The following is a 20,096-nucleotide window of genomic DNA, read 5'->3' as shown; positions in this document are numbered from 1 at the left end:
ATTTTATTACATTTTCTCACATTATCTCAATAAAAACACTGCATTTCCTAAATAAATATGTAATTTCTGTATTGCTGACCAACATTGTTTGTTTTTGAGATTAAAAAATAAATGTGTTCATGTATATTTCCCCAGTTATAATAATTGGCAGCTTGATAATATATATATTTTAAAGTAATAGTATTAGTTTAAAAACATGGATTGAATAACACAGATTAAAATAACCCCCAGTAGTCAAAATAACTGCAATAAGTTTATTCAAAATACATATTTCTATGTTTCTTTGTGTCTTACGGTGTTGACAAAATCCCAGGCTTGTCCAGCAAACATGAAAAAAATGTTAAAAATGTTAAACCTGGGAGATTGTATTTCAACAGCATCAAAAGGCCAGCACCTGGGACAAATATAATATATAGATATATTTTGGAAAAATCAACATTTTATTTTTAGAAATTAAAAACCCATTTTGTCCCTTGTCTCAAGAATCCCTGATATCTAAGACCATTTACGAGTAAAACAAAGAAAAGAACGTCATTTTACTTTGCAAAAGCGTTAGCTAATGTAAACTATCACATTGTTTGCCAAAAAAGAACTGTAATTTTACAAGAAATGTTTTTGTAATTCCATTAAATCATTTTCTTTTAAAATATATTAATTGTTAGAATAGAGTCATACACCTCTAAAAAAACAGAATAAGTGTTTTTTTAAATGATAAAAAAAGACATTTAAAAAAATACCGTAAATACAAGATTCAAGGCCTTATTGTCATTTGTACATTATCTTCAGTGTAGAAATGCCAATGAAAAACTGAAGTCACATGCTTCTCCAACAGTGCAACATATATATAGAACATAGAACAAATAAAACAGATAAAATAGTGCAAGTAAATACAAATAAAATAGAATAGAAATAGTGCAAGAAGAGTCTATATGCAAGTAAACGGAATATGATTGCACTGCCGTACCAGGCCGTGATGCAGCCAGTCAGGATACTCTCTATGGTGCACCTGTAGAAGATGCAGAGTATGCTGGAGTCCATGTTGAACTTCCTCAGCCTGCAGAACAATTACCTCATAATGTCCAGGGATTTTACACACGGCGAGAAAGCATACACATTGTAGGAGCCATGAAACGTGTTTAGTCATCCTTTATGTTTTAATATAAGATATTTGTTTGATCACTATCGATTGGTTGGCTTGGGTCACATGGTTATGGGCGGCACTCATTATAATCTTGTTCACCTGCGTGAGGTGTGTGTGTGGAAGAGAGGGTGACACAGGGCCGTTGTACTTTTTGGTTGACCGCAAGGTTTACGATTGCTTTGATTATTATAATAATGTATATGTCTGATCACCAAGTTTTTTCATTAAACTACAATACTATGAAACAGAGCTTTTGATCTCAGCAAGTACTTTTTTAGCGTGTCATACAATATCAAACAGGCCCGGCCTCAGCCTCTCAGCGACTTTGTTTGTTTCCTGCTGTCGCTATACATTTGTCAACAAAAAAAACAACAACCACACAAGGCGTAAGGCGATCATCATCAAACAGCGCATGGATTGAGGATCTATTGGATGAGAATGGAGATATGGAAATAATTCACGGAGGTAAGCACTGGCTGTTAATAAAGACTGCAGTTTTGGAAGCCGCATTCAACGCGGATCACAGCCAGGTAAGCCTTACCACTGAATGTGAACATATTCACCGCTGTGTATCTCCGCTGTATAACTCCGCTCTGTCGCATGGAAGTTGCGCTGCTCTGTTGATGTGGAAATGTGATGATTTGAAGGAATTTTCTTCCGATCTTTGAGTGTTTTACCATCAAACGAATGCACTGAGGAAGCTTGAATAATCAAACGGAGAAAATGAGTCAAATAAATGTTGACGTGGAAAGTGTTGAAATGGACTATGGGAAAAGAGAAAGCAAACTCACTGCGAAGGCATTGGTAAATAACATCGAAAAACTTCAACGGGAACGTAAAACCAGTGTGAACAAAATAAAAGCACTCATACCAGAAATAAAAGGACACATGAGAGAAAGGGGAAATGCCTCACGTGTGCAAACTCAATTAGATAAATTAATTCAACTGAGTGAAAAAGCCATTATCTCACATGAAATGTTGATTCCTTTACTCCCAGAGGATGAACTAAAGAAACAAAAGGAATGGTTGGCCAGTATCTTGCACTAAAGTGAAAGCTTTCAGAGGGACATTAAACTGTGGTTAAAGGAGCCACAAGAGGATTTTGCCACCATAACTGCGGCCGTGCTGGATATTCCAACAACAGATGACATACAGGATGATGTACAACCTAGTGACAGTGTGTCAAATGTGGAAATCAGAAGAAGAGCAACCCGATCATAAAATTCTGCTTTGGGGAAAAAGTCCGTAGCTTCTAGTGCTTCGTCTGCATGCCTTAAAACAGAGGCTGACCTGGCAGCTTTAGTGGCAAGAAATAAACTATTAAAGGACAAACATGAACTGGAGGAAGAAGAGGAGCGAATAAGGAGCAAACTTCAGATGGAGGAGGAGCGAATAAGGAGGAGAAAGGAGCAACTTCACATGGAGGAGGATATTGCAGCACACATGGCTAAATTAGATGTGTTGCAAACACAGAGCATCCTAAGTGGGAAAAGTTCAAAACCAAAGCATTCGGATGGAATGAACTCCTATATTGAACAAAGAAATCTTAAACCACAAGCCCCCTACACTGCCAAGGACAATATAAATACTCCACAAATGAATACTGGAGATAGCTTGAACGCAAGTGAAGATCAAAACAACATACTGGGCATTATGAGAAAACAAAATGAAATAACCACACTGTTAATACAACAGCAATGTCTTTCTTCCTTGCCAAAGAGAGAGATTCCAGTTTTTGATGGTGACCCGTTAAAATATCATACATTTATGAAGGCTTTTGAGAATGGTGTTGAGAAAAACACAAACAGCTACAGTGACCGACTCTATTTTTTGGAGCAGTACACTCAGGGTCATCCCAAAGGACTTGTTCGAAGTTGCCAGCATATGGATCCAGAGAGGGGATATGTCAAGGCTAAAGCTCTAATCAGGGAGCAGTTTGGAAATGAGCAGAAAGTGGCATCTGCATATTTGCAAAAGGCTCTTTCATGGCCTCCTATAAGAACCGAGGATGTTAAGGCTCTGCAAGACTACAGTTTCTTCCTTAGAGCATGTGCAAACGCAATGGAAGAGGTGCAGTATTTGCATGAGCTTGACATGGCTGCAAATATGGTGATCATAATAAAAAAGTTACCTTATCAATTCAGAGACAAGTGGAGAACGTTAGCCTGTGAGCTGCAGGAGAGGAACAGCCGCAGAGCAACCTTCTTTGACATCACACATTTCATTGAGAGACAAGTTAAAATCTTGACCGACCCAGTGTTTGGAAACATTCAAGATGCTCCCTTCATAACAACAAATACTGGTTTAAACAGATCACAGCCTCGTTCAAGTTTAAGAGGAACTAGCTTTGCCACTACTGTAGCCCCTGTAGAAAATGAAACCCAGACAGATACTGAATGGAAGGAACACATTTTGACAAAACGGAGGACATGTCTGTGCTGCGGAGGAGGTCACACCTTGGACTCGTGCCATCAGCTTGAAAAAGAAACGCACAAAGAGAAGATAGGCTTCTTGATGGAAAAATGTGTCTGTTTCGGCTGTTTGTGCGTGGGGCACATTAGCAAAAATTGCAATAAGCGAATTTCCTGTTCAAAATGTGGCTTCAGACATCCAACCATACTTCACCTCCCTTCCAATGAAGCAAGACACAATCCTGCTCAAGCCAGGAATAAATCAGAGCTATCAGTGGACAGCACACTGGTGTCAAGTGGCCTTACAGGGGCTGGTGATGACAACTGTAAACTTCCTATTGTTCCAGTGCAAGTCAAGTCAACGAAGGGCAGCCAGATTGTCACCACCTATGCTTTCTTGGACCCAGGAAGTACAGCAGTGTTTTGTACAGAGGATTTGATGCATGAGCTCGGCCTAACGGGAAAGAAGGCGCAGATTCTTTTACGAACCATGGGCCAGGAGAGGGTCGTAAATAGCCATATTGTGTTCGGACTAGAAGTGGCTGGCTTAAAGAATGACAATTTCTGTGAACTGCCACAAACCTACACCCAAGAGTGCATGCCTGTCCACAGTGGGAACATTCCTAGACAAGCAGACCTACAGAGATGGCCTCATCTGAAAAACGTGAATTTACCTGAAATAAATGCAGGGATTGGACTATTGATAGGAACCAATGTTGCTAAGGCTTTGGAACCATTGGAAGTCATACGCAGCGTGGATGATGGACCCTATGCAATCAGGACAATCCTAGGCTGGACAGTGAATGGACCACTTAAAGGAGTGAGTGGAAATGCAATGGATTTTGACAAACCAGAAGTATCAGTGAACAGAATTTCAGTTATGAATTTGGATGAACTTTGGCAACAGCAGTTCAGCACAGACTTCCCTGAATGCAGATTGGAGGAACAAGCTGGAATGTCAAGAGAGGATGTCAAGTTTATGGAGTTAGTCACAAACTCTGCAAAACAAGTGAATGGCCATTACCAAATTGGCTTACCTTTAAGGGAAAATGAGCTTAGCATGCCCAACAACAGGAAGATTATTGAGCAGCGTGCTTTGTACCTGAAGAAGAGGCTTCAAAAGGATACATCTTATCATGCAGATTATACTGCATTTATGAAGGACCTTGTTGCCAAAGGTTATGCTGAGAGGGTGCCAGAAGGTGAATTGGAACGCAGAGATGGAAAAGTGTGGTACATCCCGCATCATGGTGTTTACCATCCTACAAAAAAGAAAATCAGAGTTGTATTTGACTGTGGGGCAAGTTTCCAGGGAACATCTCTTAACGCTCAGCTCCTTCAGGGACCAGATCTGACTAGTTCATTGCTGGGAGTACTGACCAAATTCAGAAAAGAGTCAGTGGTGATCATGGCAGACATTGAATCCATGTTTCACCAAGTGAGGGTACCACCTGAAGATGCTGATTTGTTGAGGTTTCTCTGGTGGCCGGATGGGGACTTAAATCAAGACTTCACTGACTTCCGAATGATGGTGCATCTCTTTGGGGCGACATCCTCTCCAAGTTGCGCAAATTTCGCTCTCAGGAAATGTGCTGAAGACAACAAGGAGCAGTTTAGCAAGGAAACACTGGACAAGGTTCTATTTTGCTTCTATGTTGATGATTGTCTGGTTTCAGTGGCTACGGAAGAGGAAGCAGTGTCTTGTTATCATGACCTTGTCTCTATCTGTGCTAAAGGTGGATTTCTGCTTACAAAATGGATAAGCAACAGATGGAATGTTCTAGCTGCAATACCTGAACGTCACAGAGCTAAGGGCATGAAAGGGTTGGACATGAACAAAGATCTGCTACCTGTGGAGAGAGTACTTGGTGTGGAATGGTGCATTCAATCTGATACCTTTAAGTTCAAAATTGTAATCAAGGACCGACCACTCACCAGACGAGGAATTCTCTCAACTGTAAGCTCCATCTTTGATCCTTTAGGAGTCTTGAGTCCTGTGGTATTGTCTGCAAAGAAAATCTTAAGGGATCTGTGCAGGAGAGAGCTCAGTTGGGATGACATTATACCTGAGTCAGTTGCTAAGGAGTGGATAAGTTGGCTTCAGGAACTCTGCCTGTTGGAAGACTTCCACATCATGAGATGCTTGAAGCCATTGGACTTTGGAGAGTTAACCATAGCACAGCTGCACCATTTCAGTGACGCAAGTGAGGATGGCTATGGCGTAGTGACTTATCTGCTGTCCCATAATGAAAACTCACACGTACATAGCGCTTTTGTAATGGGAAAGGCTAGAGTAGCCCCATTGAAGTCTGTTACCATTCCTCGCATGGAACTCATCGCTGCAACAATGGCAAGTCGCTTGGATGTCTTGTGGAGAAAAGAGTTGCACATAGATCTTCAAGATTCTGTGTTTTGGACAGACAGTGCATCAGTGCTAAAGTATATCAAGAATGAAACTTCCAGATTCAGAATCTTTGTTGCCAACAGAGTCCCAGAAATTCGCAAGGTTTCAAAACCCATTCAATGGAGATTTGTAGACAGTGCCAACAACCCAGCTGATGTGGCCTCAAGAGGTGCTAAAGTGGACGCATTTCTCAAGAACGCAACATGGTTGTCAGGTCCACGTTTTCTCCTTCAACCAGAGAGTATGTGGCCAATCAATCCTGAAAATGTCCACCAAGTTTCATCAGGTGACCCTGAGGTCAAGAAAGCTGTTGCAGTGAATGCAGTACAGGCCAGTGAAAGGGTTGATGCTGTGACTTGCATGATCCATTATTTCTCTTCCTGGACTGTTCTGAGGAAGTCCATTGCTTGGATCCTGAGGTTTAAGAGATGGCTCTTGTCTTGTGCCCAGAAGAAGAAACAATTAAACATCGCTCTTGCACAATCTGCTCTAGATGTTGAACAACAAAGAAAGATATTGGAGAAAGATATGAGCATTTTCAAGAAGGAGACAGTTTCCAGTTGCTTGTCAGTAGCGGAGCTTGAGAAGGCTGAATTGGAAATCATCAAGTTCTGTCAAAGGAAAACGTTTTCGGATTAACTTTCCCGACTGCAAAAGGGCAAAAGCGTTCTGGGTTCTAGCCACATTTATAGACTATGCCCACTAGTGGAAGATGATGTCCTAAGAGTTGGTGGTCGACTGAGTAGGTCATCTATGCCCGCAGAGGCTAAACATCCCGTCATACTAGCCAATGATTTCCCTATCTCAGAAGTTCTCCTAAGACATATTCATCAAGAAGTTGGACATGGTGGACGTAACCATGTGTTATCTAAGCTGAGAGAGAAATACTGGATCACTGGCGCTAGTACAGCCATACGGAGAGTTCTATCTAAGTGTGTCACTTGTCGGAGACTGAATGCTCAGCCAATGTCCCAACAAATGGCAGATTTACCTTCTGAAAGAGTTACTCCGGACGAACCACCATTTACTCATGTTGGAGTGGATTTTTTTGGTCCGTTTCAAGTGAAGAGTAGAAGAAGCCTAGTGAAGAGGTACGGTGTCATTTTTACCTGCATGGCCATACGAGCAATCCACATTGAAGTGGCACCTTCACTGGACACGGACTCTTTCATTAATGCACTCAGACGCTTTATAGCAAGACGGGGTCAAGTTTTGGAACTGCGTTCTGATAATGGGACAAACTTCATTGGAGCAGAGCGTGAGCTGAGAACAGCCATTGAACAATGGAATCAGTCAAAGATCAATGATGTGCTTCTTCAGAAAGGAATCAAATGGACTTTTAACCCCCCTACTGGCTCTCACCATGGAGGTGCTTGGGAGAGGTTAATCAGGTCAGTGCGAAAAGTCCTCAACTCCACTTTGAATGTGCAAAACCTGGACGAAGAGGGCCTTCACACCGTTCTTTGTGAGGCAGAAGCTATCATCAATAGCTGGCCAATTACTAAGGCATCTACGGATCCTAACGACTTGGAGGCATTGACACCAAATCACCTGTTGCAGTTAAAAACCTTACCTTCTTTACCACCAGGAAATGTTCAAAAGGCGGACATGTATGCCCGCAGGCGCTGGAAGCAGGTTCAGTACATGTCGGACTTGTTCTGGAAAAGGTGGGTCAAAGAATACTTGCCCCAACTGCAGGAACGTCAGAGATGGTCAGGAGTGAAGCGCAACCTCATCCCAGGTGATATAGTTCTCATAGTAGACAACACAGCACCTCGTAATTCCTGGGTCATGGGAAAAGTTCTGCAAACCTTTCCAGACAAAAGAGGATTTGTGCGTCAGGTACGCATTAAAACAAAGACCAGCTGCTTCAATCGGCCAATAACTAAGATCTGTCTATTACAAAAGGCTGAACATGGAGAAAGAGTTGCTGATGTACCTCTGTGGCATCTTTACCACAATATTGACTCTTTTTGACTGAAAGAACACAAGGATTATTTTTGACTGAGCCTAGGTGGTGGTACCTTTTGGCCTAACTGACTTATGACTCGTATACAGAAAAGAAGAAGGAAAACTACAGATGCATGAACTGCAACTGCATGGACTTGATTACCAAGCTATAATTGTCACATGTCTCCCTTTTGAATAATGTTAGTAATTATTATGTATACTAACCTAATAATTAGAGGCTGGTGTGTAGGAGCCATGAAACGTGTTTAGTAATCCTTTATGTTTTAATATAAGATATTTGTTTGATCACTATCGATTGGTTGGCTTGGGCCACATGGTTATGGGCGGCACTCATTATAATCTTGTTCACCTGCGTGAGGTGTGTGTGTGGAAGAGAGGGTGACACAGGGCCGTTGTACTTTTTTGTTGACCGCAAGGTTTACGATTGCTTTGATTATTATAACAATGTATATGTCTGATCACCGAGTTTTTTCATTAAACTACAATACTATGAAACAGAGCTTTTGATCTCAGCAAGTACTTTTTTAGCGTGTCATACAATATCAAACAGGCCCGGCCTCAGCCTCTCAGCGACTTTGTTTGTTTCCTGCTGTCGCTATACACACATGTTGAGAGGAAACTGCATTTTTTTTTTAAACCACCCATACGAACAAATTCCAAACTTCATTGCATCACAACAGAAGTTCATCTGTGGAATAACTGTAATGATGAGCTGAAATACTTTGCAACTTCATCTAAACTAAAACTCTCATTTAGAAACGAAATCCTAATATATCATAATAAGTCAATACATTGACTAATACAATTTAAAAAACGAGCCGCTGTCTAGCTGTTTTGGTGATGCTGTTAGTGTGATGAGTCCATGTCAGGTCCTCAGTGATGTGGACACCGAGGAACCTGAAGCTGCTGACTCTCTCCACCGTAGTCCCATTGATGGCGATGGGGGTGTTTCCCTCTCTCTGCTGCTTCCTGTAGTCCACAATCAGCTCCTTGGTTTTGCTGACGTTGAGATGGAGGTTGTTATCCTGGCACCAAGATGTCAGGTTTTCGACCTCTCTGTACGCCGTCTCGTCGCCGTCGGTGATAAGGCAGAGGACGGTCGTGTCGTCAGCAAACTTCACGAAATCTAAGACCATTTATGTAAAACACAAAGAAAACATGTCATTTTACTTTCCAAAAGCCCAAGTTTACAGTAACTGTCAGATGTTTTGTAGAAAAAAAAATCACAAATATATATATTTATATATACACAATATATTATTGAAAATAATAATATACATCACAAAAATAAAAACAATAAATAAAATATATTATATATAGCAGAATAGACCAGCAATGAAACATTTCAACATTTAACAATAGCCAACATTTCCCCAACATTTTGTTCAAAAGATAACAATTATAAACACTAAAGAAATCTACCAGTTATGAGTGTGCGTGTGTACTAGGGGTGCAACAACTAATCGACTTAATCGATGACCAAATTAGTTGGCAACTAATTCAGTCGTCGATTCGTTGGTGACGTCATCACGTGTGTTTTACGCGCCGTTAAACTCAACGTTATCTGTCTTTTTATCGGTACTGGAGACATTTTAAAAATGTCAGGTATTATGTATGCTAGCAGCAACACACAGAGTTAACTACATTATACAAACATGGGTTAATGATTAGAGGTAACAGAGTTATTTATTTTGTTAAAGTTTCAGCTATTCTGTTCACAATTATGTTATCACATTATTTAATACGATTTGTTAAAACATTGTTGTTTATTTTGATGTGACATATTATTTATTTAATTGAAATAAAAATCGATGTTAGTTGTGTTCACAATTTGTTTAGTTAATTTAATAATATATACAATAATATATGTATTTTTTAATCAAGTATTCATCTTTATTGTCTTCATTGTTAGTTTCCACATGCCTAAAACAACCTTAAGCTAAATCTAAAAGTTGATGGCTAAATAAGAGCGTTTGAGAAATTGTGCAAGGCATACAGTAATAGTCCGAATAGTCGATTAATCGTTTCATTAATCGATAGATTAATCGATTTTCAAATTAGTCGTTTGTTGCAGCCCTAGTGTGTACATGATTATGTGTGTGTTTTTCTACTTTCTCCATTCAAAGTCAGCGACGTTTGTAATTAATGAATGCACCTTTATCGAGTGCTGTTTTAGTTTTTCTTCCTTCCTTTCCAATGTAGTCCCCTTGTCCGGATTGATCTTGAATAGGCACCTGTTAAGACAGAAGTACACTTACATTTATAGTTTAATTACGCATTCTGTGGATGATACAGCCATTAATTGTCTTTACAGTTATACAGCTTGAAGTCAAAGGGCAATGCTACTCTTCAAGGTACTTTTCTTTAACTGTTATGATCATATCTGTACATTTAAAGCATTGGTTTGAATAGAGTTTTGTTCTATAAAGTTGTCACTTGGCATCACTATCATACTGGACAGTATTGCAGCAGGTCTGTAAACAGGAGCAAGCGGTCACTTGAAGATCATTTGAATGTGGGTAGCTACGAGAGCCATCTCGAGAGTGTGTAACTGGAGCACATGAGGTGCGTGTCAGCAGCAGAGTGAGCGGTGTAAAAGCATCGTAGTTAACTGAAAGAAGTATTAATGTGTTGGTTCAGTGCAATAATACCAGGTTCCGGTGCCCATCCCATTTCGGTGCAAGAAATAGTTGCGTCTTCCTCGTCAGATTCCATTGTCATCAGGTGCTGACACTCACGCTAAGCTTTTACTTGGTGATAGAAGTAAAATATTCTAATTATACTTGTGTGTTTCTCTGTTATAGACCACACACATACACTAAACCTGCTCCATAGCTGTATTACTGTGCTGTTGTGTTGATATTAATAAGTTAAGGAAATCAACCGCTACCAAGAATCTTGTATGTTCTTACCGAGACCCCAAAGTGTAAGTCACTCCGAGTGAAACCTTCCCCTATACAGTCCTACCTGAATACCTATTCAATAGGACTCCTTGAAAACAATTCCTTTTCCCAAATAACTGAATTGGTTTTCTTTTGTTGTCAACAAAGGGCCCTCTTTCCGTCATTTTCATTGAGCTGAAGTAAACATACCACCGATTGGCTAAGAGTGAGTTTGGGCCTTTAGGGAGGAGCCAAAGCACTAGGGCTGTGCAATTTAATCGATCCCGCGATATATATCGATATTTTGTTTCCCGAGAAAGTATCGATATTTCAGCCGCGTGTATCGATACATTAACTCCCATTCAAATCCCCCGTGTTCCGCCTGGCACTCTGCTCGCTGCCCATTCCCCCCCGTTCGCTTTGCATGAAGAGCGGTTACGTCAGCCAGCCGAGCCGCTAGTGTCGCTGTAGAGCATTTCTAGATACACAGACGCCGGTATCTTCTTCTCGCAGTGAGTGCGAAGCGGTTCAGGAGAATGGCGGCAAACATTAACCACACTGGAGAGGGTCTTCTCTACCGCCGGAGATATCGGCCCAATCCCAAACCACTCCCTCGACGGAGTGAACTCCGTCTGTAGCCACACTCGCAGCTCAACGAGGCTCCCTCCTGCCAGATGGAGGGAGTAAATAAAGCAGCAAGCTTTGGGACGGCCTCCCCTCTCTCCGGCAGAAACAGGAAATGCCGTAACTGTATGTAACAACGGTTTCAAATCAACATCTCTTAGACAAAAAGTTTAAATTAATAACTCAAATAAAACTCCTAACATCTTTCATTGTGTTTCAAAGCTCTTTTAGTTTTAAACCTGATGTTTATAAGCTTCTTAGTTTTTGCAACGGTCTGTAAATATACACAACTTTATAATAAAATGCACACATTTACCTTTTTCTAGACTAAACACAGGTATGATCCTAAGTTAAAACATATGAGGTTGTTAACATCGCAGTTTATCAGTGGATGTTTGCTGGAACTACTTGTTAACAGCTTGACAGCAGCGGACACACACAGCGCGACTCCGGTCAGGTAGAGAGTAGAGACCGGTCTCAAGTCAGCACCGCTGCAGACTCGCTGTTTGAGGGCTTGATAGCCCACTCCCCCTCCACACCGCTCCACACTCGTAGGCGGACCCTCCGCGTGAACGCGCAAACGGAGGGGTAGGGTGTAGGGGGCGGTTTGGGAATGGGCCATCGTCACTGCTCAGAGAAGTGCACTTCTCCCAGACCACGTTGATCAGATTATATTCCTGAACAAAAATCTGAAGAGAATGTAGATGCAGTTATGTAGAGAGGAGCCTTTCTGTTTAGTGTTTTTGGCTTAAATGTTACTCCTTTGGACTTGAATTATTGGTAGGTACATTTTACATTAAATGTTGTTCTTAGTGACTTGAATTATTGGCTACCTCATATTCTGTTAAGCTAAAAATGCTGTAAAAGAATCTGTTCAGAACAGGCCACCTGCTGCACCTTTTCATTCTCCATTGTGATACTGCACTTTATGTACTTACGTTTCAAAGGCTTGTAAGCTACAGTTGGCACTGTTTCAATAAATGAAACAAATTTTCTCACCACATCTTTGAGTCATTTTGTCCAGCATTTGCAAGCTGTAGACTCTCTGTCTTGTCAGAGCCATATATTGTATAATTGATGCTTTCAGTTTTCAGTTGAATTAATTCAATCCAAGTCAATGGAACACTCACAAGATGTCACCAAAATCACGCTGTCCCTATAAAATCTTTCAGAAAATGATGTAATTGTGTATCGAATTATATCGAATCGTGTCGAATCATATCGTTGGCTGAATATCGTGATATATATCGTATCGTGAGCTCAATATCGTGTATCGTATCGTATCGTGAAATTACTGTATCGTTACAGCCCTACAAAGCACACCACTGCAAAGGAAAGGGGTAAGCTGAATTTACAACCCAAGACAAAACGAGAGCATAATGTGAAACAGAATGCAGCACAATAATCTTTTTATCTCGATTATCTTGTATTGTCAGAAGCACTTATCGTGTGTCAGAAATGTGCACAATCCTCTACTCTGTGGTTTAAGATGGAATGAATTAATAATCACAATTCAAGTCTTACTTCTGCAAGAACTCCAGGGTAGCTCCCAGTTCTGAGCGATAACTGATGTTGAGGCAGTAATATGCTGCAAATATCAGCATCAGGGCGTCGACAGCATTCAGGACACTGCCACTGATGATGGTCTGGTCCTCTGCTATCATGTAGTGTCCAGCTGTCAGGTGAGAACTCCCTTAAGGTACACAAAGGAAAAAGTCACAAAACATTTATAAATCCAAAAAATATTTAGTGCAGATTGTTGTTGTTTTTTTACTGGTGATCACATGGCCAATTGTATTTTAGGAATGATATGCTCCTGCAGCTTTCTTTTCTTTCTTAAGTGTTTCCTAATGTTAACAGTGTAGAAAATGTCACATCATAAAGGGATAGTTTGGGTGTTTAAAGTGGGGTTTTATAAAAGGTACAGTACTTATCTATAGTCAGTGTATTACCTAGAGTAGATGATGGCTGGCAGGGGCGGACTGGGAAACGGTGGACCTCTGTCGCCTGTCAGCGCAACTTCAATGATGCCGTTTAAAAACAGCGAACCGACCCGGCCGTTCGGTGATTCTACAGATGGCCAGTCCGCCCCTGCCGGTACCGAAGGGGGCCGAACGGCCTATCGGGATTCGTCCCGAACGTCCCGATGGCCAGTCCGCCACTGATGGCCGGTATGCCCCCGAGCTTGGAGACAGGAGCAACCACCTGGAAGCAGTGCAATGTACTGCTCTGGACAGGGTCAGCAGAAAAACATATTTTAGCCACCTCTTGATGATTTCCATATCCTTTCAATGTTTGCATAGCAATACCACATAGGACATTGAGAATTGATAAAACTTGTAATATGGCAAGAAATCTTACTTGAGGATCTCTGGCTGCTGTTTATTCTTGGCAGGTTGGGATTACTGGTACTGCAGCTAACAGCTGAGGGGAGAAAAGAGACACAAGTTTGCACATGCTTGAGCAAAAATAACTTAAATAACACAGCAGCAGCTTTAAGTACAGTAATCCCACTTCAAGTATAAGACCTGAGTACTTCTACTCTTATACACAGGGCTGCACATAACAGGTGCGCATGCGCACCCCCCGCCAAAAAAGAGCACCGGATCATTTGAAAAAATGCGCATTTGCCCACCGAGAGAGAGAGAGAGATAGAGATAGAAAAGAGAGATATTTGGGAGTTGCATAAGAACTGGTAAGATAGCAGGGTTTCCCACACATAGACTTTACTTGGGCGGGTCGCCCAGGTATATTAACGGTCGTCAAAGTATAATTTGCGAGCTATTTAGGTTTAATTTTTGTAATCCGTCCGCGAGCACCACGGCATCTGTGATCCCTCGCTCTACCCCTCGCTATCGCGTGAAGGGTCTGCTTTATGCGTTCCGCACAGTACCCTGCTGCGAGGCTTAATGAGCATGCTCACTGGCGCACCCCCCCGTTCATAAAGTCAAGTACCCCTCAAAAGGTCCGGTTTATTTCATTTTAAGGATGCGCACCAAGCAACATCTCCAGGTGCTCCTTTGAGAACCAGGGCGAAAACAATTATGTGCACCCCTGCTTATACAAGTACAAGATCTGAGAACTTCTCCAACCTGTTTATAGCCTTAACATAGGATCTAAAATATATGGATAATGTGCACTGTGTGTAACATTATGCCCACGAAAAAAATCGATGATAAAACTACTGCGGTCAAGCCAGCCTCCACTCGGTAAAACCTAGTCAAGCCAGCCCGCACGTGATATTGCGGTGCGCGACTATCCTATGCATTACGGTAGAGTCCTGGAAACACTGCCTCATATATGAGCTATCATCCCTCTGTATTTAGATGAGAATAAAATAAAAACTGTCCAGTATCAAAGACTCATCTCACTCCAGGGTGATAGCAGGACACCCCACCTATTCACTCAGAAAGAATCAGGACATTCTGAAGTAGTTTCAAAATAAAAGACCTTTGAAGTCTCATATATGAGCTATCATCCCTGTCTTTAGATGAGAATAAAACAAAAACTGTCCAGTATCAAAGACTCATCTCACTCCAGGGTGATAGCAGGACACCCCACCTAGTCACTCAGAAAAAATCAGGACATTCTGATGTACAGTTTCAAAATAAAAGACCTTTGAAGTCTCATATATGAGCTACCATCCCTGTTTTTAGATGAGAATAAAACAAAGACTGTCCAGTATCAAAGACTCATCTCACTCCAGGGTGATAGCAGGACACCCCATCTAGTCACTCAGAAAAAATCAGGACATTTTGATGTACAGTTTCAAAATAAATGACCTTTGAAGTCTCATATATGAGCTATCATCCCTCTGTTTTTAGATAAGAATAAAACAAAAACTCTCCAGTATCAAAGACTCATTTCACTCCAGGATAATAGCAGGACACCCCATCTAGTCACTCAGGGAGAATCAGGACATTCTGATGTAGAGTGTCAAAATAAAATAGCTCATACAATAGATTTTAAAAGGTATCATCCCTCTGTTTTTAGATAAGAATAAAACCAAAACTCTCCACTATCAAAGACTCATTTTACTCCAGGGTGATAGCAGGACACGCCATCTAGTCACTCAGAAAAAATCAGGACATTCTGATTTACAGTTTCAAAATAAAATACCTTTGAAGTATCATCTATAGAGCAACATATATTTTGTTGTGTCGAATTACGGTGATAATGATGGTGACAGTGAGGAGGATGCATGTGAGATAGGGTCTGTCTTTATATATAGCTGCGTGTCATCAGCAATTGAATGATATTCCATGCTGGCTGATGACACGGTCAAGGGGGCAGAGTGTACAGGGTGAACAGAGTTGGCCCGAGGACCGACCCTTGAGGGACACCACAGGTGACAGGGTGTGTCTGGGACATCGCACCTCCCAAGGAGACGTACTCTGTTCTTCCAGACAGGTAGGACTGGAACCAGCTCAGGGCGGAGTCAGAGAGTCCGATGGTGTGTTCGAGGCTCTGAAGGAGGATGTTATGTTATGGCCAACAGTGTCGAATGCTGCAGTCAGATCCAGGAGGGTGAGGAGAGATGGGGAACCAGGTTCAGCCGCCATCAGCAGGTCATTTGTGACCCTGACCAGAGCTGTTTCAGTGCTGTGTGCGGAACGGAAACCGGACTAGAATCTCTCAAAGAGGCCGTTTAGTTGGAGATGGAAACCACATTTCTAACTGTCTACCAGCATGTCATGCACCCTTGTGGCACAACAAGTAGTTTGTACTGAATAGGAAAGACAACATCATTCACCAAACTCAAGACCCATCTCAGCGAGCTCAAATATCTGGCCCATTTTGGACTCTCTGCTAGCTTGGAAGAGTCTTTGCCAGTTGCAAGACAATTTGCGCTTCTGCTATATGGAAAAAAGTAAATTGGACTGATGTGCACAAACTTGGATGAACTGAGGTTCATAATTTTATCAACAACAGATGCAGCCTTGGAAAATCTGCCGCCAACAGAGGATGCATTTCAACAACATGTAAAGAGCAATGTTTCAGACAGCGATATGGTGTCAGCCCAAACCCAAACTCTTGTTATGGAGTCCTGTTGGCAGGGGCTGGATTGTCAGAGATGGGGCCATTCAACCAGTGCTATTTGCAAAACCACCAGCACCTACAGAACTGCGTTTCCGCTAGGATTTTTTCTTGCCAGTCAAACGTCCGGACAGAATTAATTTTACCGGACAGATTTGAAACTTACCGAAAAAAAAACAAAAAAACAGAGGGGTTATAGCCAATATCTGAGACTTCAAAGGTCTTTTATTTGGAAACTCTACATCAGATTTTCCTGATTTTTGCTGAGTGACTACATGGGGTGTCCTGCTACGGTGAAATGAGCCTTTGATACTGGAGAGATTTTGTTTTTATTCTTATCTAAAAACAGAGGGATTATAGCCAATATCTGAGACTTCAGAGGTCTTTTATTTTTGAAACTGTACATCAGAATGTCCTGATCTTTTCTGAGTGACTAGATGGGGTGTCCTGCTATCACCCTGGAGTGAGATGAGTCTTTGATACTGGACAGTTTTATTTGTACTCTCATCTAAACACAGAGGGATGATAGCTCATATATGAGACTTCAAAGGTCTTTTATTTTGAAACTCTACATCAGATTGTCCTGAATTTTGCTGAGTGACTACATGGGGTGTCCTGCTATCACCCTGGAGTGAGATGAGTCTTTGATACTGGACAGTTTTTGTTTTATTCTCATCTAAAAACAGGGATGATAGCTCATACAATAGAGATTTCAAAGGTCTTTTATTTTGAAACTCTACATCAGAATGTCCTGATTTTTTCTGAGTGACTAGATGGGGTGTCCTGCTATCACCCTGGAGTGAAATGAGTCTCTGATACTGGACAGTTTTTATTTTTATTCTCATCTAAATACAGAGGGATGATAGCTCATATATGAGGCAGTGTTTCCAGGACTCTACCGTAATGCATAGGATATTCGCGCACCGCAATATCACGTGCGCTGGCTTGACTAGGTTTTCCCGAGTGGAGGCTGGCTTGACCGCAGTATAACACTAAGGATTGAGCTAACATTAGGAGTTAGTGACAATGAATGCTAGTTAGCTAGCTAAACTATTTATTAAATAATATTCCGAAAAAGTAACTCTGAAACATTCACTGCACATCACGCTCAGCCAGTCGAGCACGCATCTTGCACATAATTAAAAAATTAAACAACATGTATACCATAGCTAGGACTTTGAGGTTTGCAATGTTATAAGACTTGAGTGTTTTGAATCCGTTGATAAATACTTTTTAGCGTTACCTCTCAAAGTGCTGCTTCCTCTCCTCTGGCGCGCCACGTGTCGTGCAGTGCTCTTCACCTCCTGCATGCTAACTGCGTGGTCTCCTTAGTGTCAGTGCATTTGCGCATGCGCTCTGTCTGCCTCAGCGCATGATGGGTGCGTGCAGCAGAAGTCTCGTCTCTGATTGGCTGCAAATCGATTGCCCTGAAAATCCTTTGATGAACATCCAATCCTTGTATTATTTTTAAGAATTGGTAAACACACACCATAAAGATTAATTTAAAAGTAAAAAAATGGGGTGCAAACTATTTACATTGCAATTATGATTGTTTAATTCTTTGGATGTTATTTTCTTAATTTACAAAATGACAATGTAACTAGTTGATAAATAATAAAACAAACACTGAAGGCCTTCCAAAGACACAAGCAACATATGTTATAAGACTTCTTTATTGTCAGTTTATTCTTTTTAAATTGAGAATAGAGAACACTGATAACTAATGTTGGTGCACATTTATATAAGTTTGATTATGATCAGGAATATCCCATCTGTACTTTGCAGTCCTGTCCCAAGTACAAGTTAAGTAGGTATTAATCAACGTGTACATATAGTTTACTATCATTTGTAGTCATGCATAGTAGCCTACTGCCTTCCTGATTGCTTTATTTTTGAGAAACCTATTCTGCATCTACCTGGGTTTTAAGAGAGTCCAATACCCTATGTGACTGTTCAGTCTCATAAAACATGCTCAATTTACTTTTTGAAAACACAAGCTCACAATAAAGTCAGATGGGAGATCTACAGAAGCAAAGTGTGATAGACAAAGATGCATTCCTATATTAAACAAACAGAAAGGAAAACGTTGTTGTTCCACGAGGCAGTTGTAGCCATAGCAAATGGATTAACCTTCAACCTTCAACTACCTGCTGCCTGAAATCCCTGTGACATCACTGTAGATTGTTGTAACCAACTATCTGTGTGGGACATTATCACAATACATATTTAAGTTAATTGACTTGGATTGTAAAGGTCTTTCACTGTAGTTACTAGCTTTGTCAACATGCTATGGTGAAGGCCTATTCTTTCAATATGATGGATATTATTAGACGTCTACAAGCACAACATAGGTTATTTGTTTTACTGTAATTGCAATGCTAATACCAATTTAGCATAGTGATAGCACTAACTGCTAACAAGGTTTTGATATTCAGAGTCTGGTTGTTATTGCTTGCTATGTTATGCTATGGGCTTGATTGTACATGCTAGTGTGATAAGGCCTATGGAAGATGCTAATGTTATTTAACTTCTAGATCCTTTCATTTTTCACTTACAGTGAAACTCAATATGTTTTTTGCATAGGCCTACTGTTCGCCAATCACTCTATTTTTTAAATATTGAGTTAAAGTCACACATTTTAGAACATTGATACATTTCTAAAAGCTACTTTCCTAACAAACATGGTGCAGTAGTTGTAGCAATCGCCACGAGAATGCACTCTGTGTTCGCCGCACAAGGCACTTAGCGGTAGCTTCACGTCTCTGATGATCTGAAAAGCTAAATGATGTCAGAAATGTACACAGCTTTTTCTTGTGTTGAAAGAGATCAGCAGGTCAATGTTACTTGGGTTGTGAACGCACAACAGTTGGTTGTATGTTAGTAGAGTTGCTTTACTGTAATTGCAATGCTAATACCAATTTAGCAGGTAGCTAACTGCTAACAAGGTTTTGATATTCAGAGTAGGCTGGCTGTAAGTGCTTGCTAGCATGTTCAATGTTATGGGCTTATGCTTGTGTGATAAGGCCTAGGGGAAAATGCTAATGTTATTTAACTTCCAGATTCTTTAATTTTTCGCTTACAGTGAAACTCAATGTGGTTTTTGCATACTGTCCGCCAATCACCGTTAGCTGCACAAGTGACTTTGCGCCAGCTTCGCGTCTCTGATCATCTGAAAAGCTAAATGATGTCAGAAATTGGCACAGCTTTTTCTTGTGTTGAAAGAGATCAGCAGGTCAATGTTACTTGGGTTGTGAACGCACCGAACACCAAAACTGCTCCCTGGCGCCGGCTATCTGGCAGCCTCTCTGCGATCCCCTCTCCTATCCGCATGTGGTTGTGTTTGTGCATGTATATGCTCTGTGTGTTTGTGCATGTACAGTATATCCTCCCTGTGTGTGTAATGTGTTTAAACACAACAGAGTGGGGGAAGACATTTTCCTCTGAGGTTTGAATACATTATATCTTCTTCTTCTTCTTCTACTTAGAAATCATAAGTGAATGGTCACATTAGGTTTGCCTGCAGTGAATGCTGGCAGCTATGAGCTAGTTTATAGATGTATCATGGCATAGACCAGGGGACTGCAACCTTTTTGACCAAAAGAGCCATTTTGCTCCTTTTTCCCAAA

The 20,096-nt window shown here is 41.0% G+C and overlaps 1 protein-coding gene across 1 annotated transcript; it reads right to left on the bottom strand.

Moving 5' to 3' along the window:
* Nucleotides 1-240: 240 nt before the first annotated feature.
* On the bottom strand, nt 241-14,350 carry LOC307038796 (uncharacterized protein; the record flags this gene model as incomplete). The annotated part of the gene is made up of 5 exons (XM_079680472.1): nt 241-9,053; nt 10,083-10,161; nt 12,958-13,126; nt 13,386-13,552; nt 14,327-14,350. 5 exons carry the CDS (start codon nt 14,348-14,350, stop codon nt 8,734-8,736), a joined length of 759 nt encoding a protein of 252 aa, XP_079536598.1. The 3' UTR covers nt 241-8,733.
* Between the last annotated feature and the right edge of the window lie 5,746 nt (nt 14,351-20,096).

This window comes from Notothenia rossii (genome assembly GCF_949606895.1).
Source record: "Notothenia rossii genome assembly, chromosome: 5".
Classification (NCBI taxonomy): domain Eukaryota; kingdom Metazoa; phylum Chordata; class Actinopteri; order Perciformes; family Nototheniidae; genus Notothenia; species Notothenia rossii.
This window is presented reverse-complemented; position numbering and strand designations above follow the sequence as displayed.